The sequence below is a fragment of the Oxyura jamaicensis genome, chromosome 3, assembly GCF_011077185.1.
Source record: "Oxyura jamaicensis isolate SHBP4307 breed ruddy duck chromosome 3, BPBGC_Ojam_1.0, whole genome shotgun sequence".
NCBI classification, from domain to species: domain Eukaryota; kingdom Metazoa; phylum Chordata; class Aves; order Anseriformes; family Anatidae; genus Oxyura; species Oxyura jamaicensis.
In genome coordinates, this window is record NC_048895.1 from 112,920,720 (window position 1) to 112,945,657 (window position 24,938).

General features: G+C 43.8%; 1 protein-coding gene across 3 annotated transcripts in view; it reads right to left on the reverse strand.

Moving 5' to 3' along the window:
* The window catches only part of RUNX2 (RUNX family transcription factor 2), a 148,618-nt gene that overhangs the window by 95,279 nt on the left and 28,401 nt on the right, over positions 1-24,938 (reverse strand). For 2 of the 3 annotated variants that reach the window (XM_035321096.1, XM_035321098.1), the window contains exon 3: positions 7,059-7,232. The exons of the other annotated variant lie outside the window; for it this stretch is intronic. In XM_035321096.1, coding sequence (XP_035176987.1) covers positions 7,059-7,232 — 174 coding nt within the window. The remainder of the gene's footprint in view (positions 1-7,058; positions 7,233-24,938) is intronic. 3 annotated transcript variants of the gene reach the window in all.

Below are 24,938 nucleotides of genomic sequence, written 5' to 3' on the forward strand. Positions count from 1 at the left end.
CTCCATGCTGAGGCAGGGCCAGAGTCATGGCTGAGGTGGGGAATTTTGCCCTGTGGCTTCAAGCACTATCTTTGGCCTGTTGGGAAAGCGGAAACTGAAGATACAAGTTTTACCAGATCCTAGAGTAAAGGCCCTAAAATCAGCCTCCACTCAACAGACACGGTTTGTACGGACATGTGAGGAGAGAGCAGTGAAACACCCTCACACTGGTGTCAAAGGTGAGGTCTGCTAGCCCAAAGGGTCAACATCACTGCTCATTTGCATTGCCACCCCCCTGGCGTAAAATGCAGTGAAATACAGAGTGAAAGGCCACCCCAAAGGCAGTCACGGAGCTGGGTCACACACGGCACCGTTTGGTTTGGTGAAAGGATGTTCCCTGCAGTGCTGCTGCAGCAGAGGATTCACCCACAGGCCCAACCTCGCTTTTGGCTTCCTACACCACGAAACCAAGCCTGAGAGGAAGGAAGCTGCCATGCATGTCGCTTGGAGGTGCCTGCTTCCAGAACTTCCACTTAAGAGGTAAATGCAAGAGGATACCAGAAGCAAAGACAACAAGATCCTGGGCAGGGTCACCTCATTGCTTCGGCACTCAAGGGGTGGCACAGCCACTTGGCACACACCAGTGAGGAAGAAAGTACGAGCGGATTTGTGAGAGGTTTTCCTTGGCCTCCTATGTACGGGACAAATCTTCCCGATGGAACTGACTGGATGGTTTGTGCTTGTTTGCCAGGCTATCAGGCAGCTCCTGGGTCTGCGGGCCAGAGGCTTTGGGCTGTCACGTGAAGCACCACGTGCTCTGGCAGGCAAAGCACCTCTTTCCAATCGCTAAAAGCCCAGAACATCTGAGAAACCCCAGAGCTCTGTGGCAGAGAAAACATCAATTCCTGCCGAAAGGAATCCCTAGAAAATAAGGGAAAATGCAAACACAAGAGTACCCTGAACGGCTCGGGAGAAAGCCCACCCAACTTCCAGCCCTGGAAGCCCAGAGAAGGCCTGGCAGAGCGTTAAACAGCAGCAAAAGCCGCACTGAATTTGACTTTGCACTTGAAAATCTTGGAGTGATTGCTAAGAGCAGTCCTCCTTCTGTAAACATTTTTGTTACGGCTGTGTGGGTGTGAAGAAAAGTGCAGCTTTCATAATACTCGTTCGCAACGGAGCATTATGCGTACGCGAAGAAACCCTGGGTGCAGATCGGCTGAAACAAGTCAGCGGGGCGAGGTCTGAGCTAATAGAGAAGCAGCTCCTTCCTGATCGCGGTGCCAGGTAGACCTCGATGAAGCAGGAAATCATGAGCATTGCAGATTATTTTGTCTCTGGGTTTTACTGCCACATGGACAGTCAGTGGAAGATTTGCTCAGTTCTTGATCCTTGCTGTCTGCGATCGACTGCAGAAGCTTAGAGGGCGAGAAGAGTTTTGAAAAATCAGCCGGAAATTGGGTGGATTATATAAACCTGAAAGTAGAGACTGAACAACCCCCCGTAACCCAGTTCTCCCACCGAGGACATAGGCTCCCCAACAATGCAACTTCGCTTCCTTCCGTGGAAAAGTGTCAAAAGAGAGAAGAAAAATCCTATAAATAGCCCTGAGGAAGTAGTTTTTCTCTTGCTTTGGCAGTAATTATGAAGCACACAGATTTACTATAGAAAAAGATCAATTTTCCATTTCCCAAGCTGAGCTGCAGCACTCAGAGCATGCTCATAGGCTCACAGCTCCTCAGCATACAGTCTATAAAACCCAAATGTCACATGTGTGCCTGCACTTTGCAAAAACACTTATTTAAATCCAGTCATCAGCTCTAGCACTGGTGGCTGCCGACTGTATTAGTGCTACTGCCGATATGAAAAAAACAAGCTGTCTGGAGCTATCTTTGGTAAACACTTAGAGCAAATATCTTTGGTTATGATCTTAACGAAGCCAAGATGACTTTCTGCATGAGTAAACACGCTATTGTTGTAAGCCCAACCCCAGCAAAACAACAACAAAAAATGCAACCTCCTCCTCTTCTCTGACTATTTCTTAGGCAAGTTTAAAAGCCCAGGGCTTGATCTGGATTGCCCAGTTCAATCAATGAAGTCAAATCCAGCGGTGTTACACCCCAATGGACACTGCTGTAATTGAGACCAGATTTTGGCCTCGAGAACCTCTAAAACCATTTCTCCTCCCTCCCCCCAAGAGTCACATTTCTAAAGGGGAAAAAAAATAAACTGAACATGTATTGTCAGTAGGACAACTGAATTGTAAAGGGAAGGGGAAAAAAAAAAGTTAAAAGAATACTTTAAAATACTTTAATAGGAGCAACACAAACGTTACCAAATGGAGGTTCACAATGGCAACCAGCCAGTCGCCCCAAGGATGCAATCAATTTGCATAAAACAGAGCAGACTGCCTCCACCCTGGTGTTAATGGCAGAAGAAATCCCAGCTCCTCCACCTCATTCACTGACTCTCGTAGCTTTTATTCTACGTTACAGTGGACTGAAGGAACAATTAACCCAGTAAAACTATTACTTCAGTGTTTCTAAAGGCTCTTTTCCAAGCAAGCACCTACTTTGCCTGGTGCACTCAGTGGGTTGGTGTGCACCAGCTACAGACTGATGCGTGCTTTAGTGTGCTGCTGGTCCCAGGTAAGACACATGCAACCCATGGGAGGGCACTCACATAGCGCCAGTTTAGTAACAGCCACCTGGTTTCAGTTTCAAACCTGTCCTGCAGCTGATGGTCTCAGATAACAGACACTGGCAGTATGAATCAGCCTGAAAAAGACCACGTGAAGATCTCTTGAAACTATTGATGATGGCTTTAAGTTACCCATGAGTCTTCTACCAGGGTAAATCATCCTCAGTAAACAAAGAATTCTCAGAAGCTGCGTAGTGTGCTTCGCTACGGGACTTTCCCCCCCATTCTGGTCTTTGAAGCATTTGCTTGATGGCTTCATACTCACACCCCATGACAATGCTGTGATGTGAGAAGCTTTCTGCCACCTCCCTGAGTTTGCAAAAGGGCAGCGTCCAGCCCATTGCCCTGCAAGCCCTGAAGAGGAGAATTAAGGACTGGTACCATTTGGTACCGTCCTCATCCTCCCTTCAGGGAGCTGAAGGCACTGTCTGCCCACAATCTTCCCATCAGACTCTGTTACAAATGCCCTGGGACCTGTCCCCACCTGACTGCTCAGAATTCTTTAAATCTACTTTCTACAACCCTAAAAACAGATAAATGATTGGAACTGGAAGCACAATATCACTGAAGTGCATGGGAGAGGGGGAAATAGAAAAAATAAAAAGAAATCACAAGACCTGCTTTCTGAGTGCTGCTCTTTCAGTGCTGAAAGTCACAGATTGCCTATAGATCAGACGGTGCCACAGTGGTGATGGAGCATGAAACCTCACTTAACTCCCACTTCGCAGCCCCTGCAGCCCTGCGCTGGGATCCCAGCCCTGGCGCTGGCCACATTCCTGCCATCCACCCCGACAGAAGCTAAACCTCACCGGTTGCATTTTAGAAAAACAACAGTTTTCCTCATTTCATACTGAACCACTGATGCAACAAGCCAGTGTCTGAATGGGACTGTAACCTGACCCGCCAGCAAGTTGTTCAAGTGCCATTAGGGAAAGGGAAAAAAATAAAGAGGCAAATATACCAATATCCAAATGTGAACAGACAGGATTCCTGATTTACGGGCAGCAAGCAGGGTTCAAATTGAACCTGCATTGCCTCAGCAAAGGCATCTGCTTATTGGACGATTTGTTTTTTAATGACCCTTCAATGTTGCTTTTGCAGAATCCTAGTTAAAATGCCATGTTGAATAAGGGCAACTCTGTGCCTTGTACTGCTGCAGCCCGGTCCTGTGGTAGGTTCAGGACTGTGCTGTGATTTGTGAAACCTGTACTCTGATACTCTAGGAAAATAAATGCAACCCAGACAGAGAAAAGAAATATAAGAGCGAACCCCAAAGTGCTGAGTTCTTTCATACACAGGTGTGGGCCCGCCAGGCTTTAAATATTATTTCTGTTTAATCATGCAATAGCTATGCAAGATCTCAAGTGGAACGAAACAAAACCAGTTTATGTGCTTACTAGTAATAATATGGATTCTGTCATAGGAATGCACTATTTACTGTTAAAGTTATTAAGAATTAATTATTTCCCCTAAATTACTAGGTAAAAAGATTAAGAAACAAAAGTATTTCTAAAGGAATGTTTGATTAATTCCAATGAAGGTAATAAAAATTCCTTGTATTTCGGACAAGTGTCTGCACTCCTTTTAACACATGCCCAAGCCACACCAGCCCAGTGACCACGCTAAGAAGCCGGTGGATACTTCCCGCTGAAGATCACACCACAACAAGGAAACCAGTGGAGATGGACAGCACAAACAGCTCATGCCCTATTACCACACCAAGCAGGCATATGTTTAGCAATTTCCCATGGTCAGCTAGCACCTGATCAAAGAGGTGCCTGGTCTGAGGCATCCACTTTGTTTCTCATTGGCACAACTTGTGTGGCAATGAGCATCCATTCATCCCAGAAGAACTCAGGGGGACTGTCCGCAGAAGCATCCCAGCACTTTGGTGGAACATCAAAGCACGTAGAGCTTTACAGATTACAATCAATATCCTGAAGAGCACAAAAAAGCCTTGTGAGGAAGCCAGTGCAATTCACAGAGTTCACACCGATGCAACATGCTCACACTAATTGCCTTATGAAATGGGAGGGCCACCAGAAAGCAAGTAGCCTTTGAGGGCTGGCTATTTGGCTTTTCTAAGTTGAGGAGGAGACAAGAGTGGGGAATGGCAAATACTGTACTGGACCACAGTATTTTATTTATACACCCTTATTCATTAAAAACTTTAATATGCAGTGAAGTCCTCATTGCTTTGGGGGAAATGAGAGCACTTTGGGGTTCTAAAGTATCCCATGACTATGAGTTTATCTGGCAAGAAAAGCATATAATCCATCATAGATGGGAAAGTCAGGCTGCCTTTCTTGGTTCATCTCACCTCCCCCTCTGTCCTACCAGCACCACTTTGCTCTCTGGATGAAGCCTCAGCTGGAACAGAGCTCCTGGCTTTGAACTGCTGAGTCTTCAAACTGCAGAGCAGATAGGGAACACCACTCAGCTTTGTCTGCAGCCAGGCTTATTTAAGCCTCGTCTGAAGTTTTCACCTCTTGGATCTGTGAATGCTGCTGCTGATTCATAACGAGGCAGAGAAGTACTCTATTAATCAAACCCAGCAGAACATTTTCTACAGGAGGCATTTATGTGAATGAGAACAGCATATGAGGTTACATTTAGTAAGGAAGAAAATTACACAGGGATCTCAGTTCTCGTGCTTCGGGGCATAAGCTGATCACCAGATGGGGTCAGGAAGAATTTCCCCCTCCTTCATTCTTAGATATACTGTTGCGCAATAGGTAAACTATGGAGGCACAAGGAAGGAAGAGAGAAACTGATTATAGCCCCAGATTTTCCCTCTGTTTTTTTGGGAACTTTCATGTCCCCAGATACCGTCAGACAGAAGACAGTAGGTTAGAAAAAATATTGAGCTTCAGTCTGGCAGTTCTTACCCAGAAAATGATATGCACAAGAGTCCTGACTTCACTCGTCCAACTAAGAAAATCCTAAACCTGGCCAAAAAAACTGCTCTGGGAAGCTGGTGGGCAGCAGGTACTGTGCAATGAGTGCTATCGACATATTTAATATATTGTAAACGTGTCATACATAGTTAAAGGTAGACTTCTAGATCTGGGAGTACTTTGTCACAGCTCATGGGAACAATTTTTTTTTGTTTCAATTCTATGAGTGCTTTGGGTTCAAATTAACCCACTTACTTCTCTTCCTTACTGCGAATTAATAAACCAGTTGAACTTAAAAAAGAAGAAAAAGAAAGAAGAAGAAAGCCACAACACTTTGTTAAAACCACTAAGTTTCAGCTGGTATCATGTCAAAACCACTTGAAACATGAAACCAGAAATCTTCCTAGGTTGACTCAAAGACTATGTCTACATTAGGAGTGCATTACCAGTAAAGGAATATTGGTGTATTACATTGGCAAAGGACTCCGGGTGTAGACTCAACTATAGCAGCAAAACTGAGTTTTAAATCAGTCTAGTCCATTGAGTCAAGGGTTTTGTTGACAAACTTGCACCTACGTTCCCCAACAGTTCTAATAAGTGAGTTGGTCAGGGACAACACCTCTTCACATCCCAGACAGACGTGAATACATTAGCAGAAGTTGTGACTGTAGAAATGTTCAAAATTAGATAAAGGTTGCTTTGAAACTCTTTTGAAAAATATAGCCAGCTCTGCATTTAGAAAAAAAAATGAAAACATCAGTTTATTTTGTGGGCTTTACAGTTTTGTTGCAAACTTCTGGCATTGCTGCAGTTAAACATCTTATTTCAGGATTATAATCTGTGACACGTGGTATTTTATGATTTCTCTCAACACATTGAAATTTGTCTCTCAGCATGCAATCATAAATGTTGCATACAGCCCTCATAAGCAACCTTTGGAGATTTCTCTCTAACCCAGTTCGTTTCTTGTAACATTGGTCAGCGCTGGTGCTAGAAGGAAACTGCCACGTGAGAAGATTGTGTTATTGTTCTGACAGAAAGACCATTGAGTTCCGGCTGCTTCACTCAACACCAGTGCAAAATAAAAAGGCTGAATAAAAATGTTCATTCTAATAATGCACTAATATGTACTATTGCACATACAGAGGTAAAGGCAGAGCAACATGACAGTTAGAATTTCACCAGATTCCTACTCGATTTACCCAGACTGACTATTTTTGGACCTATGGCAAAAAGATATTAAAAAAAAAAGAAAAAAAAAAAAAAGAAAAGAAAAAGAAAAAAAAAAAAAGAAAAGAAAAAGAAAAAAAAAAGACATTTTCAGCTTCAAATGCTCTAGAAGAAAACTATTCCCACCTAGCTTTGCCTGAAACACATCTCTCACTATGTAACAGCCTCTTTTTCTACAGTTGAGACACAAATATCCATCCATAAGCAATTGCTACCATTGCCTGTGCAAGTCAAACCTATGGTTCTGTCTCTTACCTGTAATCTGACTCTGTCCTTGTGGATTAAAAGGACTTGGTGCAGAGTTCAGAGAGGGCCGTGGGCTCTGGGTCGGGACCCCTACTCTCATACTGGGATGAGGAATGCGCCCTAAATCACTGAGGCGTTCAGAGAACAAACTAGGTTTAGAGTCATCAAGCTTCTGTCTGTGCCCTGGAAACAGTAAATCATAAAATAAAAGCGTTAATAACAAGATTTAGTAATTTAACATACCAAATAAAAAAATAAAAAAGGCCTCTAAGGACCTGTTATTAGATTAATGGACTTTGTAGGTATCACAGCTACCCCATATCACAGCTACCCCCAATAACACAACAACATTGGTGGGGGGTTGTGTTTTGGACATGGTTGTGCTGGTGAAAGCCTTAACTAGCACAACTGTGCCCATACAGATATGTAACATGTTGTAATTTGGATCAAAATAAGCACTTATGGACACCCACACAAGGTCTTTTTTTTTTAGCTATACTGATAGTTAAAGGGGCAAAACTTTTTTTTCCAAGAGCAAGCCTCATATATAAGTAGAAGTTAACAAGTGGGACAATTTTTCCATGCCTGGTTTATATGTTGTTGTGGATTTTTGCTAAGAAAATGCATGTTTTTCATCTCCCCAACCTTTTCTCTCTTTTTATTTAACTCTGTCATGGCTAATTATAAGCTTCCATTCCTCCATAACTTGGGAGCTTTTCCAAAAAGTGAATAGTCATTTGAGAAGGGCAGTATCACAAAGAATACTATCAAAGCTTCTGGCAAGGACTGGGCCCTACATTGCCCTTGCATGGTCAGCCTTCCTCCATGATCCTACTTGTCTCCAAAAGGATGTTCACTGCCTCTGTCACAGGGCTGCACTGGGAAAAGTCTTTTATGGGTGCTCAGCTGTCAAAATGTAAAGGGGGAAAATTACAAGAGCAACAGGATGCACCAGCTGGCAGGTTGGTACTCTTCCTATTGTCATTTAGATGTTTCAGGAATAAAGGTTTTACTTCTCTAATTGTTGTATTTTTGCTCCTAAGTTTAATTACTTTTCAAAGTAGTTATAGGTGCTTGTCGCGCAATGGCAGCTTTGGATGTGAGGCACGGAAGGCGTTATTTCTATCGTTCAACATATGGAGAAACAGGCACGCGGAGAGATTAAGGTCAGGACTAATTTTACTTAACTTTAGTCATTCATAAATCAGGCATCTAGTCTAAACTCTTCTAATGTAGACTTCCTCTAGAGTTAATGGAAAGAAATAGCTACTTCCAGAGGGCAATTCAGCTCATTTGTCTCTGACACCAGTCTTAAAATGGGATGATTCACCTACTGAATTTGCTTTCTCTTCCTTCTCTGATCAGAGAGGGAGCCCACATGACTAGTTTAATTAGACACCCTCACCATTAGTCAACATTAAATGGAATTAATCTTACCCTAAGTTAACAACTAAGGTCACATGAAAAGCCTGTGGCAGAGCTGAAATGGGAGCCTAGACCCCCTGATTGCAACCCAGAAACACAGCTGCCTCCGTCCTTCTAAAGAGAGCTGGAGTACCAGCACAGGCAATAACTGGGTAGGATATTTTTATGCTTTTAACATTAAGAAGGGTCCCTGGTATGGTTTGGGGTTGAAACCTTCCAGATTATCTCCAGCAGTTTGAGATAAAATGCTTTATCCCTCAGCTGTGTGAATGCAGCCCTCTGCTTGGAGGCTGCAAGAGTTCAGCTTTGCAGACACGGTCAGATTGCCCCATCAGTCTTAGGGCCAGAGAGCCAATTCTGGCACTGCTTAATTTAACAGTATAAATGAGGCCACTGAGCCCTGGGATCTAACTATCAGTCCATCACTCTTTATAAAATGCAATTTAATGGTGTCTGTCACTACAGCACTGAAGTACATGAGTTCACATCTTCTAACTGGGACCACAATGCCCAAATATGAAGGCAAAGTGATTTCTGTAACAGCTAACTTTGAACTAGATTTAGAGAAATCAGGGTTCTAGATTGTGGAGTTTCCCTCCTTGGAGATACTCAAAAGTTGCCTGGGTGTGGCCCTGGGTGTCCTGCTCTGGGTGTCCCTATTTAAGCAGGGGGGTTGGACCAGGTGGACCCAGAGGTCCCTCCCAACATCAACCATTCTGGGATTCTGAGAAAACAGAAGGATTCAGGTCAGGAGATGAGAAGAAACTGAATGGAATTTAATTTTGGAGAAACTTCTCTAGCAATTTTTAAAAATTAATTAGTTGACCCATTATTCTCTGCTTTGAAGTATGATTTTGCTCCCCCATGATGACTCAATATAAAAACATGGGGTAGGTGAGAGCTTTCTCATTAAAGAGAAGGAGCTGCTGTATGTTAGAGACATACAGAACTACTAGCTAACATAGGTGACTCCTTTCTTTAAGAGGTATCAATGACTTCAAATGGGGAATGATTTCTGGTGGGCTTGTAACGACTCCATAATGGCGGCTTAATTAATAGGATAACATCTAGCCTGGTAGTCTTTAGCGTTATCTCTTCAATCTATGTAAATTACAAGTTGTACAAGCTGGGTGCTGCTAAATCTAAAGAAATAACTTTCACACACACAGTCAGTACTCTCTTGGGATTTCTCCTTCTGCATCTTTTTTTTTCCCCACATTTTTTCTGTTTTTGCCTTTCCCTTTGCCAGTTGCATTTTCTAGTCTTTTTTTTTTTTTTTTTTTCACAGAATCCCTTTCCCCTCCCCTTTTCTCTTTTATTCATTCCTAATTGCATTTCAGCAAGTTCAAGAGGGCTCAAAATAAGACAAACACTATTAGCCTATCTGTGACCTTACGCATTAGGGCTGACTTTACCTGAGAATGAATCTACCCCCAAAGTTAACTTGATTTTGAATTCTGATAGAAAAATCCTGCCCCGTGCTTATACAGGGTCATTTTTGCTAAAGAATCATACAATGCTTTCCTAAAAAAAAACAGTGCACAAACTATTTTGTCTGTCTTCTGCTTACTTACTGAACAATCACTATATAGGCAACCACTCCTGCACCAACCTGTGCTCAACAACAGTCAACTTTGCTTCCATCAAGCTCTATTTGCCAATAGCTTTTCTAGAACAGATATTTTAACTACTCGTATTATTATAATGACTTAGATCTATCACAGAAAGACAAAATTCAACAGAATAGCAGTGCACTTCAGTGTAGGCAGGGGGGAGGAGAATAAGAAAGATTCCCACATCTGTTTGAACTGAAATAATTGAGAGATGTGTGGATTTGAGTGTTGTCATCACCACCATCCCCTCCCCCCAAAAAACATAGGGAAAAGAGAGATCTATGCACATCTGGAAGACCCCAGGCATCAATGGAACTGCAAGTCCCCAGAAAGCAGCAAGGGACCAAAGACAGACTTGCCTTCCCCTTCTGGTCACTTAAAATTTAGGGCTTTAACAGAGTCATGTTGTTACAAAGAGACCCACAAGGAGCCACATTCCCCCGAGTGAAGTGTCCCAGTAAAATGAGATTACATTACAACTTTGCATGCTATGGGTTACTGTGCTTTCATTAAAAGCTAAGATGTGCCCACATTGAAATTAAGTAGGAAACTCAACAAAAAACTTCGTATTCAGGAGGTGCTTACAAAAAAAAATATGTAGGAAACTTAAATAGTTCTCTTGCCCTGATTTCTGTGAAAAAAAAAAAATCTGATCAAGTTCAGAGCAGCCATGAGGCATGGGCTGAAACACTGGTAAAAAGGCCTTCTAAGTAGCACATAAGCAGCAGCAATGAAATATGTGATACATGTTTAAAACTCATTCCACAAGCTGCTTTTCATCTCTCATTGATATATGTGTCCGTTGACAGAGAAATTCCTGATCCCAGGGGAGTGCACTAAGAAAAGCTGTATTCCTTGGTCTCAGTCATGAGGCATAATTTTATTTCAGGAAAAAAGATTAGGGTAGTAAGTGTGGATAGCTCAGTGAGAATCTGTGATCTGCTGCAGCACTGATTACATTAAAAAGCAGTATGAGGCTACAGAGAGGATAGGATAAAATAATGTTGCAGCTATCCCAATGCCAGGACTCGGCACCTACGATGCCAGCAACACTGCATTTAGTGTTGGTTACTTCATTACAAAGAAGATTTTGTGGGATGATTTGGGCTTACTGAGAAGGGACAAAATAATTAGGAACACAGGCAGCCTTTGATAGGAAATGCGATCAAAAAGGCTGAGGCTGTCACGTGAGGTGACACAGGATAAGGATGAGACCCAACGGCCACTGGAATAGAGCAGGTCAAGAAAGTGGAAAAGAAATGAAAATAGCTTGGAGTTAATAGACAAAAGCTACACAAACTGTTCTGGCTTGTCTGCTGTCATAGCACAAAATGTGTGCTGAGCAATACCCAAATCTCTCACCACCACTCAGCTCTTTCAAACCAAACACCAACATGAGTATCAGTTTCTGGAGACAGAAAACATTGCTATTAATCTTCCCGGTGCCAATTTTGGCCATTCTGCAGGAACTGACACAAAAAATAGCACTGAGGGAGTGCAATGAATTTGGTTCAAGCCGCAGCCAGCCAGCCGGGGCCTGCACCCACCGCCTCGGCCCGCCAGGCCCTGACAGCCTCAGAGCGTGCCAACATAGCACCTGGGAGCTGCTCTGTTCGGTTACCACACTCCAGCCGTGGCAGGAGATGTAAGAAGGCTTCATCTCCAGATTAATCATTCCAGTTTAAATGAAATGAAGGAATGTCTTTCAGATCAAAGCAACGCAATCTCGAGTCGGCTGGATGTGGTAACTGGAAGGGGACGCGAGCTCGTCCCTCAGCCCTGAGCTTCCACCGCACCGCAGGAGAAGTCAAGATGTAAATCGGGCCGTGGAAGAGGCTGACTTGCAGAATGTAAATGTGGTGTTGATGCTTGAAGATCTTTCCCTCCTCGGGGAGGAGGGGTGTGCGTTTTTATCTTTCAGCTTGTGGGTGTGGAACTGAAAACTAATCAGATTATGCTACACGTGGCCTAGCCAGATGCTGACATTCAGGGACAACCTTTCTTTGTACCATGTACACCACCCACCATTTTTTTTGTTTGTTTTTTGTTGATGGTGGTGGCTTTTTTGTTGTTGTTTGTTGTTTTTTTCTTTCCTTCTCGTACCAAAGTGATCTGGTTACCAGATTGTCAACAGATGTTTTTATCACTCTCAAGTGGAATAGCTATTTTCGGTCATCACCCATTTCTTTTTCACTTCTGCCGTAGCAAAAACAAAAAGTTGCATGGGAGTCAGGTGTCTCTGTAAAAAACGCTGAGGGATGCAGAAAGGTCATGAAAGCAAAAAGTTGGGCCATCTCCTGCTGGGGACACGTTTGCTGGGATGATGGTCAGACACAAAATACCACCACTGTTGGTGTTTGCTCTGTTGTGGTGTGCTCGGCACCAGGAGGACCCAGGGGAAGTTTGGGGTCACTCCATGGAGGTCTACAGCTTGCAAGGGTAAATTAAATAAAAACCCTTTGACTGCTGAGGCCAGCAACTGAGGCTTTCTAAGCAGCAGTGGCTCTGGGTTGAGTGTTGAGACTGAAAGAGAAGAAAACTGCAATGGAAAAGGGCCTTGCTTTAAGGCTAAGGGGCAGTCCAAATAAGAATTACCTAGATTACAACCTATAAATTCCAGCCTATACAGACCAAGCTTTCCCTGACTTCAGAAGAAGGATATCTGAGCCCAAGAGCTCAAGTTTTGATTATTCCCACTGTTCACTAAAGGTAAAGCTCTTTAGACATCTAAAGAATGTGTATATATTTTCCTACTAACTTTATAAATAGAGGCATCTTAGAGACACTCTGTCTTTTAATGTTAATAAACTAGTGACATATTTCTAAGTACACACTGTAAAAGACAATTTAACATCACAAAAAAAAAAAAAAAAAAAAAAAAAAAGATAGGTTACATGTCCTCTGAATTTCAGCATAATTTCTCCTTAAATTCTCTTTGGACATGTTTCTGCATTTCATCCCATTTGATCCTATGGATCTGATGTAACTGGAAGATACTGATTGTGAATTCAGCTACAGGCTTGTAAAGCTGAAGTCACATTTCAGCCACAGTAAAAGAGTTCAGACCTGAGCCTAAGGCTTCTTAGCAGCTGTTGCACAGGGACTGAGTAATGCTGCATATTCAGCATGAAGCAAAGACATTCATTGTTCTGTTAAAAATTTCAGACAATACATCATTTCTGCAAGATAGCACTCCAAAGCACTGTCAGTCTATGCTCTGGAGGTAAAAATAAGAGAGCCATCAATAAGCAAAAGCCCAGAAGACTCACATCAGCTCTTCACAAGCAAAAACGTGTGAAGCAAGTCACAAGAGTTGCTCTCATGACAAATCCATCTTCCCCAAGCTGGCTTCCCTCTGCCATCCCCTGGCCCACTCCTACTGAATACACATAACCCGAGTTCATGAAAAAGAAAAACAAAATGCAAGAGAGCCAAACAATTTTTACCCACGAAAGGGAAAAGCTTGGAACCCTTCCAGTCTCTTGGGTAAAGACACAATTATGAGAAGAAAAATATAATCTACCCAAGAGACATAATTACATAATTAGGCCATAGGCTGTGCATAGGAAAGGTTCTTATAATTCATACAACAAGGATCTACATAGGTGCAGTAACTGCATTTAATTCACTCAATAGAGGGAAAAAAAATATGTTTGTTTTTTAAATAGCTGAGGGCACTGGTTTGCATTAGACTGGAGAGCTTATTCTCCCAGCTGTACACAGAGCCCTGTTAGTGTCAACAGGAGTCACACAGGCGCAGGCAGAAAACAGGACGCCATCTCTTTTTGTTCTCAAAAAAAGACATATTTTCTACCCAAAGCAGGCAAGGCCTGGACCTAAAACTATTGCCGAGAAGTGAAAATCAGTAACAAACAAGAACATATGCTGTGGATGGGCTCAGTTCCTACACAGCGGATCTGATGCAGCCCATTGGCAAAATCGCACTGAACTTCTTGCCCCTGACCCCTGCTCTCCCAAAGGTCCGCGAGGATTGCTGGTATGGCTCCAAAAGGGCCAGATCCAGCTCCCAGGGGAATCAGTTATGCTAAGGCCTTCCAGGAGCTGTGGCTCAAAGCCAGGGTAAGCCGAGGCAAGGGTAGGTTTGAACCTTAGTTTTTCCCATGTTGAGGTCAAGCCCTAGGAGCATCTCTGGTGTCAATGGTGATCTCCCCATTGACTTACCAGGAGCTAAAGCTCAACTTGCAGGCTGCCCCCCTAGTCTGGAATGAATTAAGAGCTTCCAGCAGGTTAAAGGGAGGAAGGGGCAGGAAGGGTGAGGGGAAATTATCCCATGGGTATGTAAACTGTGCCCCTGAGTGCCCATGGGAATGAACCTAACTCAACCCTTGAAAAGCCTTTGGGAATATAAAGTGCGATCGATGCTTTTTAGAATTCAGCTAGAGTCTGTGGAAAGCACATATCCAGCTGAAAGACAGACCCAGAGGTCAGGGTTTTTCAGCAAATTGCAACAGCTGCAAAGTAGCCTCTTGCTCCCAAAATTTCTCTGTGCAAGGAGGTGGGAGCAGGGCTCTGAGAGCCCTAGGCTGCTCCCAGGACACACAAGGGACATGTGGCAGGGATTGCGGTGGCCGTGAAGCTTACACAGGAAAAGTTGTGTGAATAGAGCAAAGCTGGAAGATTGGATGAATGAAAATGGAGAGGCACTCTGAGGGCAAGGACAAGCAGAGAAGCAAGGTGCTGGAGTGGGTCTGCTCTTGCTCTGGTTCTCTCCAGCATCTCAGCTCACCCCTGTGATTCCAGGTCCACTTCTGCCCCTCTGCTGTGCCACCTCTCAGCTCTCTAACTCACTCAACAAAGCAGCAAGGTCTCTCCCCACCATGACTCCCCTGTATTTCTATTTTTCTCTTCTCTCTTTTCAAGTTTTTGAAATTTGACTTGGATCCTGAAGCTCGTTCTGCACAGCTAAGCAACATCCCATATGAACATCATCACAAATTCGCTGGCTGGGGAGGGAGCAGGTGGGAGCCCCTCACACCACAAGGCTCTACCTTCACCTTTATCCATCTTTCAGGAACATAAAGGAATCTGTGTGCACATGTGCCAGGAAACCAGCTAAACATTGCTGGCATCGCTGCTCAGAGACATTAAAGACAACTCATATAAACACAGACTGTCACGCAAGTCTCGGTCCCTGCCTTAATTCCCTTTTCATGCTGGTATCTGTTACGCTCTCCCCCTTCCCCTCCCTCCTTTTTCTTTTTTTAGCAGAAGGGGGGAAAGAAGAGAGCAAGGGCCGTGCTGCAAAAGTGCAAGAGCTCCTCATCCCAACTTTATCATCCTCGTGCTCACCCAGAAATATCATTAAGGAATAGGAAGACATTTCCCCCCCCCCCCCCCGTAAAAGGTAGTCATCCCATAAAGAGCCCGCCAACTTCTGCTTGCTGCAGCAAACAGCAGTGAAGATCATAGCAAATGAAGGGAGTGGGGGGCGAGAGAAAAAATAAAAATAAAATCTCGAGCTGGCCTCCCTCCAGCTGGCAGGAGGGGCTGGTTTTCTTAATGCTTGCGAAACCTGATTACTTGAAAAGAACGAAAAGGGGGCGATGTAAACACAACCATTAAAACAGATTTAAGATGCTTAGTTTAAATCTAGCCTCAGAGCTCTCCGATGCTGTGCTGCCCTGCAACTCCCTGCTCTCTAGACATCAGTAAGGTGCATTTGGGGGTTTTGGTTTTGTTTTACACCCCCAAAACCGAGAGCGTACTGCAGACGGAGCGCTGCGGTTACAATGGGAATTCAGGCATGGAAGAAACAACAGTTAAGCAATAATAGATGGATGTGTGTGTGTTTGTATTGTATCTTTCAACAGATTGTTTTGCTGCATTAGAAGACTACTGTGTTTATATCCATGCAGCAGGTTTTGGGCAGATTGTTTAAACTTGATTAAAGTGGGATATTTCTACAATAACCCTACTAATAAAACTCAGATGGCTAAAGAAACCTGAAAACATGGTTAAAAATAAAAAAGATGCCATTTCAATCCACGCTCGCCAGGGTAACATGATATAAACTCCGAAAGAAAACAGTCTTTACAAGTTAGACTTGAAGGATTATCTTGTGTATCAGCACCCTCTGTGGCAGCGTAGCATTTATCCACGTATCCACCCATGTTAATGCTGTTGCACAATTTACTACAGCCTTGATAGACAGATAATTGCTTTATCCACCCAAGTGTAATAAACGGAGTCTACTATGTTAATCCGTGTATTCTTATTGTCTGTGAATGCCAAGTGAGGGAGAGACTTACACCAAAAACCCTACCCTCTCATTCCAAAACTACTGGAGTATACTCACCCTCAGACCTGCTAAAGTGTTCTCATTACATTCCACTCCCCTGCCTGCAGTGCCAAGTATTTTGAGTAGTATCAAGTTATTGTTATATAAAGGGTACCTACAGTCAGGCTAGATGGAGGCAAAAGCCAGGATGCTTCAGCCTTTGGGAAGAAAAAACAAACAAACAAACAAAAAAACCACCCTGAAAGATCTTTTCCCACTCAGTAAGTAATACAGACCAGCCATTATTTGTTCTTGGGCATAGCAAAGAAAGCAATTAACCTGTCCTTCTAAACCCGGGCATCTATTCGGTTTGTGTGGAGTCTGTCCGGCTGTTGAGAAATGTCATTTAGCTGCTGGCCCATCAGTGTTTTCCACAAAAATCTATAAAGACTTTTTATTTTAAATGTCAAAAACAGGCGTATCCTTTGAAAGGTTTACACATTCCTGGCGGCTCCACAAGCTTAGGTTTGTGGCATCTAATTTGTAATGACAGTTTGATGGATGTCTCCCTTTCTTCCTTCTGAAAGGTATAAAGAATTGGTGCTTTCCCCAGTAAAAATTCTGCTTAGCACCATCCTTTGCTCTTATTTACACACTCAAAAGCCCATTTTAAATGGCCAAAATACGATAAAAGTCTTGTGCTGCTGGCAGCGAGTGGGTTTACTGGGGCAACCGTCATGTTGGAGAAGGTGTTCAGCTTTCTGGGTAGTCAGAGCACTGGCACAAGGCCGGCACGCTGCACTAGTTTTGAAGATGGACAGCCTGAAGCAGCTCATAAATGATGCAGCCAGGCTTAACAGAGGAAACGTCCTCAAGACCTTGCCAACAGTCCTGGAGGTAAGTCGCAATTCTGATCCCTTTGTTATGCTCCACCTTCATCTGCTACTGCCAGCAGGGGCATTTCTGCCCCAGGTGAAAGCTGGGGTGGATCAAGCTCTGCTCTCATGCCTTTGAGGGAAAGTGAGCATCATTAAAGGCTAAAGCAGAGCACCAGGGATGCGTGGTGTTACAGGGCTGCCCACTGACTATTGCTATGAGATCTAATTGGATTGTATTTTAAGCATCATTTTCAGTTTGTCTTCAGCCAATTAATATTTATTATTTTCTTGAATAACTTGGATGATGCAACACAAAGCAGGATTTTAAAACCTTGAGGTGACACGCAGCAGGGAGGAGTCCTTCAGACTCCGGTGAAAGTGGTCCGAATCCAAAAGGACTGGAGAAATGACTTCTGCAACATCATTGATAAAATGGCACTAAGTGAAATTTAAGTACATTGCACTTCAGATTTAAGAAATACAACACAACAAACAGACCAGAGCACTGCTGAGGACGATCTGGGGATAGCAGCGAGTTGCCAGCTGAATGTGAGTCAATAACAGGATCCTGCCTTTACAAAAATGAAGCAGATGCCGTTCTGGGAAAGATTAATGGTTATGTTGCAGAGAAGACATAGAAGCTAACTATTACTCCGTGCTCAGAAGTGGTGAGACATCAGCTGGAGCGCTTTATCCAGTTTGGGACACCACCCTCTAAGAAAGATACAGACGAATTAGAGAGAATCCAGAGAAGAGCAACAGGAGTGATAAGAGAGTTAGTAAGCATGACCCACATGGAAAAGTTGAGGGAAACACATTTGTTTAGTCTAGAGAAGGAGAAGAGTGGGAAAGGACATGATAAGAGTAAAATGTTTCCTAAAGAGAATGGTAATCAATTGGTCTCTATGTCAGCAGAGAAGGGAACAAGAAAAAGCTGGCTTCATTTGAGGTAGAGGAGATTTAAGAGATTAATGTATGATATTAGCAGCCTCCTTTTTAAGTATGAAAGAAAAGCAGAAAACCCAGACTTGGTAAGTAAGTGGAAGGCACAGTGCTGGAGAATTTAAGAATTTGGACAGATGTCAGTGATGATCTAAGTATATATAATACTTCATCAGAGGAAAAATGGACCAGGTTGCCTGAGGTTTATTTTAGCCCTGCTGTCCTAGGACTGAGTGAGTGCCTGCGCTTGGTTAAGTCACGTACACAACACTTTTAACACGAGTGCATCAAGTCAGGCAGCTCAGGCTTACTGTGGGCCTGATTCAGCATCTCCAGCTCCCATGAAAAGGCACAGTGAAATTCAGACTGTGTCTGCTTGGGTATTGCAGACCACAAGGAACCATAGATTGGAAACGCTGGTATTAACCCCTCTGTGCCATAGTTCCCTCCAGCTCTAACTTCAGAAAAACTTTGCCATCTCTTTGGCTCACAGTGGATATTGCAAAATTAATTTCTCCATTAATTTAGCAAGCATGACTCTTAGTTTCCACTTGTTTTCAAGGGAGAAAAAATGAAATAAAACTAGTCTTTCATGCCCAGTGCTCGAGAGTGTTCCCGCATCCCCAGGTGAAAGTCCTGGAAATCATTAACATGTTATGAGTCCACAGTTGGTTTTGGCTGTTGCTTTCTTGTTGTTCATTTGTTGGTTATTCAAAGAGTGATGGTCACACACAGAGTAGACTTGGCCATCCCCTTCTGCTAAAACACGTGTTTTAGCAAAACCTCCTCCCCATGCCAGTAAGAAGAACAAAACCCATCAAAATGACAGACTTCTTGGGGAAAAAAAAAATCACTGGGCAAGGAAGCAAAATGTTCTGGACAATCCGTGTCTTCTTTGACTGTAGGGAACTCCTTGACACAGTGAAAGACTACAAAATGCTGAGGTTTTCCAGCCAGACAGCCTCGTTATGGGCATTATTTGCTCCTCATTGTGCTTCATTTCTACCCACCTCCACTGGACTTGTTTTTTTGACAATTGTAGCAAAGACTGGTAGAAAGCTAAATTCTGCTGTGAGCAACACAAACATAAAGCCCATCCCTGCTACAGAAGCTCCAGCCCGATATGCATTCATCGCACATTAAAACTCCCAAGCCCTAGGGCTGACTGCTGCTGCCCCAGACAGCAGCATCACGTCCGAAACTCAGCAAAGCGCCGTAAGCTTATGAGATGCGAGTCCCCAGCCAAAGCTTTGTAGGTTGCTAATTCAGTCCCCTAAGCCGGAGTCGAGGCATTTAACCTGCTCAGAGGTGATGCCTCGCATCAAAACAGAGCCAAAACCCTGGGGAGACCAAGGGGAAGGCGACACAGCTCATGGGCTGCGTTTGGCCACCAGGCACGTCATCGTTTTTGAAGGGCTCGGGCAGGGGGCTGACCCTATAGCCTACGGTTGTAAAGTTTGTTTAGCAACAGCGAGCCTCCCGTGAACTTAAAACAATAGGAAAACAGAGTCCTGGAGAATAAATCTCGCCAGCTGGTCGCCTGCGAGTTTGGCTACCAGAAGGTAACAAATCCTGAGGAATGCGGGCGGCGGGGGGGACCTGCCTGCGAGAGGCCGCTGGAGGGTGTCCAACACAAGCAGCGGGTGATGCCAGTCACCGAGCGGCTGTCGGAGCTGATCTACACCCTGGGACAGCCTGGGAAATGCTGGGGCTGCCATGGGAGAAGATGCCCTGTAGGATTTCCTGGTTGCTTCGTCAAGGGGTGGGCTCTTGAGGCACTGGGGGGCTGAGCGAGGAGCCTGTGGAAACCCCAGACACTGCTCCTGCTGCTCCTAGCAGCATCCAGCTTAGTGCTGAGCGGCTGATCCTCACGGTATGGCAACCTGCTGTTGCTCCAAACAGGACCGGAGTTTTAGGTCTGAATTGGTGAGTTTCCCTCTCCTGTACTGCAGGGGAACTCGGAGGACATGGACTTTTGGTCCCTGCCTCCCTGGGCTGGACAGGACACAGCACCATGGACGTGGGAAGCTGTGTCTTGTTACCACTGCCCTGAGCTCACCCAGGTTCAGCTTTTGAACCAGATCAGAGCTCACGGGATTTGTTTTCACCTTGCTGTAACCACTGCCGTGAATTCACTGCTAAACAGCAAACTACTTCAGCATTACATTGTGGGTGCAATCCTCTGGAAAAAAAAAAATACCGGAAATTCAAAGAAACAGAAGCTGTAAATGCCTCGTTATAAAAATCACAAGTCATTCAAGTGGGCAGCTGTGAAGTTAACAGCTTTCAAAGCCGTATGCAAGCACGCTCCCACAGCCCTACCTATACGTAAGCCGCTAGTTCGGAAATATGCGGGAGCGCATTGGATCATCACTGGCACGCGCTGTGAATAATCTCTAGGTTTTTTTATTATTATTTTGGTGAGTCATGAAGTCTGGATGCCCACCACAGTGCACCAGTGGAAAACATCTCTGCAATGCGAGAGTGACAAGGCTATTTTATGCCGTTCTCTTAAAACAGTCCAAAATAACATTGAAGTACTTAAATTCTGGAAATACTCATCATCCCCGTGCTATTAATATAATCGCAATAGCTCACACTATTTAAAGCAGGTTTCTTTCCTTGGGTTTCATTTTGTGGGTGGCAAATCCTCATTTAATTCGCAGGATAAAAAAAAAAAATAAGAACCTACGATTGGAAAAATGGGATCGTATGGAGCCCAAGCTTTCAGCCAGAGTGACGAACAGAGGTTTTGCCACTGTCTTCAGCAGGAGACAGACTGGCCCTAAAGTTTTTAGAGCTTGCAGAAATTTAAACCTTATTATTCGCTTTGTTTTTAATGTCGGATGACTCATTTTAGGAATAACATAGCTGCTTCCTCTATAACGGTGAGTTAGCTGTTTGATCCCTTTGATATGGAATTTTAGATACAAGCTGTGTAGTCTACCTTTAGCCCTACTGCTTTTTTTTTTTTGTCTTTTTCCACTGATGAAATAAACGCCCAAGCCATAAGCACCATTTATTACAGAATAGCACGTTCATATGAGGGATTTTCGTTTCTTTAAGCACAAACTTGATTTAATTCCATCAAAGAATAATGGAAAATAGAACACAAAGTGCTGTTCCCATTTTGTCCAAGAAAACTAAAACAAGCAATGCTGGTGATGCTGAAGAAATTGGATATATCTGAGTGGTGTGTTGCCTTGCTTTTTTTTTTACAAGTGAAACTCATCTGTCTTAACCAATTTAAATGAAGTAAAAAGGCAACAAGAGGGATGGAAAACTTTTTCCAGCTTCAACGCAAACTGCAAGGAAGTAAAGGCTTAAGAAAAGAAAGCAATTATTTTTTTAGGTAAAAGTCTACAGAAAGCTCAGCACTATGAGAAAGAAAGAAATCTCTGTTTTTTTATCTCTCCTCCAGGTAGGATGGCTGTCCTTTCATGCTAGCTTCCCACAACACCCATGGGATGATTCCCCTTTTGGTAGCAGTAGAGGGGTTCGTCTCTCAGTGTCCCCATCACTGCTGCTCCTTGCAATGACCGGTTCTGATGCCCAACCAAGTTATTCCTCCCTTGACAAAAGGATCGGTGTGCCAATAATTCCCTTTCACCAAAAGACCAACACCGAACCCAGTTTCTAATCCTTGATGGATTTAGATGGCCTAACTACTGCCAAGGGTGTTACCCCAATTATCCCTCAAGTATCTGACAGCATGGCCAGGAGGACATTGATTTAAAATCACATCTCTTGCATAAAGTAAGGAAAACTCATTCACTTCTCTGTGTTGCTGATATTACACTATGTTGTTGGGTGTGGTGGTTCCATCAGAGCGTCTCTCATGGTGGTAATTTACTTTCTGCCCATCCCTCTGATTTGACAGCAGAAAGTGCTTTTGTGTGTTTTGCTTTCCTTTGGTACAGTTTCTGACTGTGTTTAGGAATGGTTGGTTTGCTAATGTTTTGATTGTCCTTGATAATGTTATAGGATATTTTTCTTGCTTACTTGTAAACTCTGGTGCAAATCTTCACTAAAATACAAATGTATGTACATTTGTACAAAATTGATGTAAGAGGAGAATTGTGGCCACTGAATTTAAAGTGAAAGTCAAGGCACGCTCGCTTGCCAGTTGAGATGATTGTAACTCTATCAAGCTCTGTGGTTTTCACACCTTCATGTTTAGTGCTTGGATGTTTCCTTCTCTGCTTTCACAAAAACAGCGACATGAAAAACGGGCCAGAACATGTGAGCAGTTTCCCCGGCAGCTCTGGGGCGGGTGCGGGTACGGGGTAGGAGCGGCGCTGAGCGCTGCAGCGAGCATCCTGAGAGCACGGAACAGGGCGCTGCCCAGCCACAAGCTCAGGACCACAGCACGGCAGAATCGGAAGCGTGAGTGCATTGACAAGAAACTAGCCAAGCTCTCCTCGCTTCAAACCAGGGTAATCTTAGTGTCACCTGTAAAAGTGGCACTGAAATGAGCATGACACATGGTTTTGGTCTATTCTCCCACGTGCCCGGTGACAGGACGAGGGGGAATGGGCTAAAGTTGCGCCAGGGGAGGTTTAGGTTGGATATCAGGAAGAACTTCTTTACCAAAAGGGTTGTTAGTCACTGGAATAGGCTGCCCAGGGAAGTGGCTGAGTCACCATCCCTGGAGGTCTTTAAAAGACGTTTAGATGTAGAGCTTAGGGATATGGTTTAGTGGAGGACTTGTTAGTGTTAGGTCAGAGGTTGGACTTGATGATCTTGGAGGTCTCTTCCAACCTAGACTATTCTGTGATTCTGTGTTAATGGTGTTTCTTTGCTATGCAGTTTGGGTACGTGTACATGGTGGCACATTTCTTCGGGGTCTCTGACTTTGCTGAGAGGCAGCATCATTTATTGCTGCTTCAGTAAACCGAAATGAAAGCTTACATGGGTATGCAAACACACCAGCACCTTCACACATGCTAAAAATGAAATTTCTGTGTCTACTCACAAGGAAAAAATAAGTATTAATTATGCACAAACATAACAACTTTCTCTAGCTGTGCCTGGAGATCTGAAAGAGAAGTGGCCCTGTAATCACATCTCTTCTGAGAATACTGCCATATGGTTTTAACAGAGGTTTATTTCCTGAAGCGAGAGAGGACTGCAGATTCTCAATCCAACTAAAATAATTATGCAGACAATTTCACTCCATTACTTGCAGTGGAACCCAAGCTGTGTGGTCCTCACATGCTTGCTGACACCTTTAAAGAGACATTAAACCATTTTTATATAAAATTCCCTTAATGGGTGGGATGTAGGATGAATTTCCTGGAAGATTAGCACCTGTCACAGCGCATAAGGCTTGCCTCTGACTCCTGCTTTAATTCCCTTTGGTTGGTAGACAGCAGAACTGAGATTGAAGCCCCCAGAATACGCAGCAGCAAAGCATCAACCTGGGGTAACCATATCTTTACAAAGGGAAACTTCTCCCATTTGCTGAGGTTTCCTATGCAATTATTTTACCTCCCACATTTGACCTTGAAATAGCACAGGCCATATACAAATGTGTGCCCCACATCAAGTACAAGGAAATTTAAATATAGCCTTAAATTTCAGCATGTGCTTCAATTCTTTGTTGAGTTATGCTCTGAGCACAAAGCGGAGCCTTTGCCGAGAACATTTTTCCAAACCACCCTGGGCTGCTGATCTTTCACCTCAACTAGACAGACCGGAGGGCAAAACTTCCAATCTTTCAATCAGCAGTGGGTAAAAATCCAGGCAAAATGAAACTCCTTCAACTAAAAACAATAGAAAATGTATTAAAACATCACCTATCCAACTCTGAATGTAAACTACGGGAATACTGTAAAAACAGGGATGTTAACCAAGACACACAATGATTAAAAGAGACTTTAAAGGCAGAAAGGAGACCACCCTTTAAGCATGGAAATAATCCTTTTGGACTAAAATGCAATCTGGCTTTTTTCGGCTATTGTGTCTGATTTCAGTTACGGTAGCTAGTTCATGAAATTAGCAAACATGCTACGTTTCAGACTAGCAAATCCAATTAAATCCAAAGAAGGCATACACACACTCCTAGTGTGCCAATCTGCCTGTGGTATCACAAAGCCCTAATTCCTGGTAGCAAGAGGGTGAAGGAAGGGGAAGGTTTGCTGCAGGATCGGGGGATTTTTCAGAGAGTCTTTCCGAATTCAGTGTAAAATGGTCATTTCTCCAGATCAAAAAGAAGGCAGTGGCTGGGACATCAGCTCAGAAATCGGACACGCACCAACAAGCAGAGCAGAACCGAATGGGTTTTGTTTTCTTGATGGGTTGCAAACCTTGCCGAGGTGCAGCTTGAGGCTCCCCAGTGAGCACCTTCCTCGGCCAGGTACCGCGGCTCTGCAGCGGTTAATGGCATGCTCTGCGTCTGTGTGGCCTAGTGGTGAGGAAACTGGGCAGGAAACGTGTTTCTGGTCTTCTTCTAGTGGCAATTTCAACATTATGCTACAGATAAATTATGGTCATGTAAATAGTGAAATCCATCTCTAAATGCTTCAGCTCTGTGTCCAACTACCACGTTAGGTTTCTGTACTAGGAGCAGGATGCTCAGCTACGGGGCAGAGGACTGATGCTCAGCTCCAGATCATGCCAGTGCTGGATGCAAGGCAAGCTCCTCCCTTGGACTTATTGCTTTCCCTCCCACACATTATCCATTCACTTTGTAAGTCTGGAGAATTTTCTCCCATTTCTTGTCTGCCCAGGGCATGGTACTGAGCAATCACCCTCTTAGCAGTGGCATCAACACTTGGAACTACAAAACAAC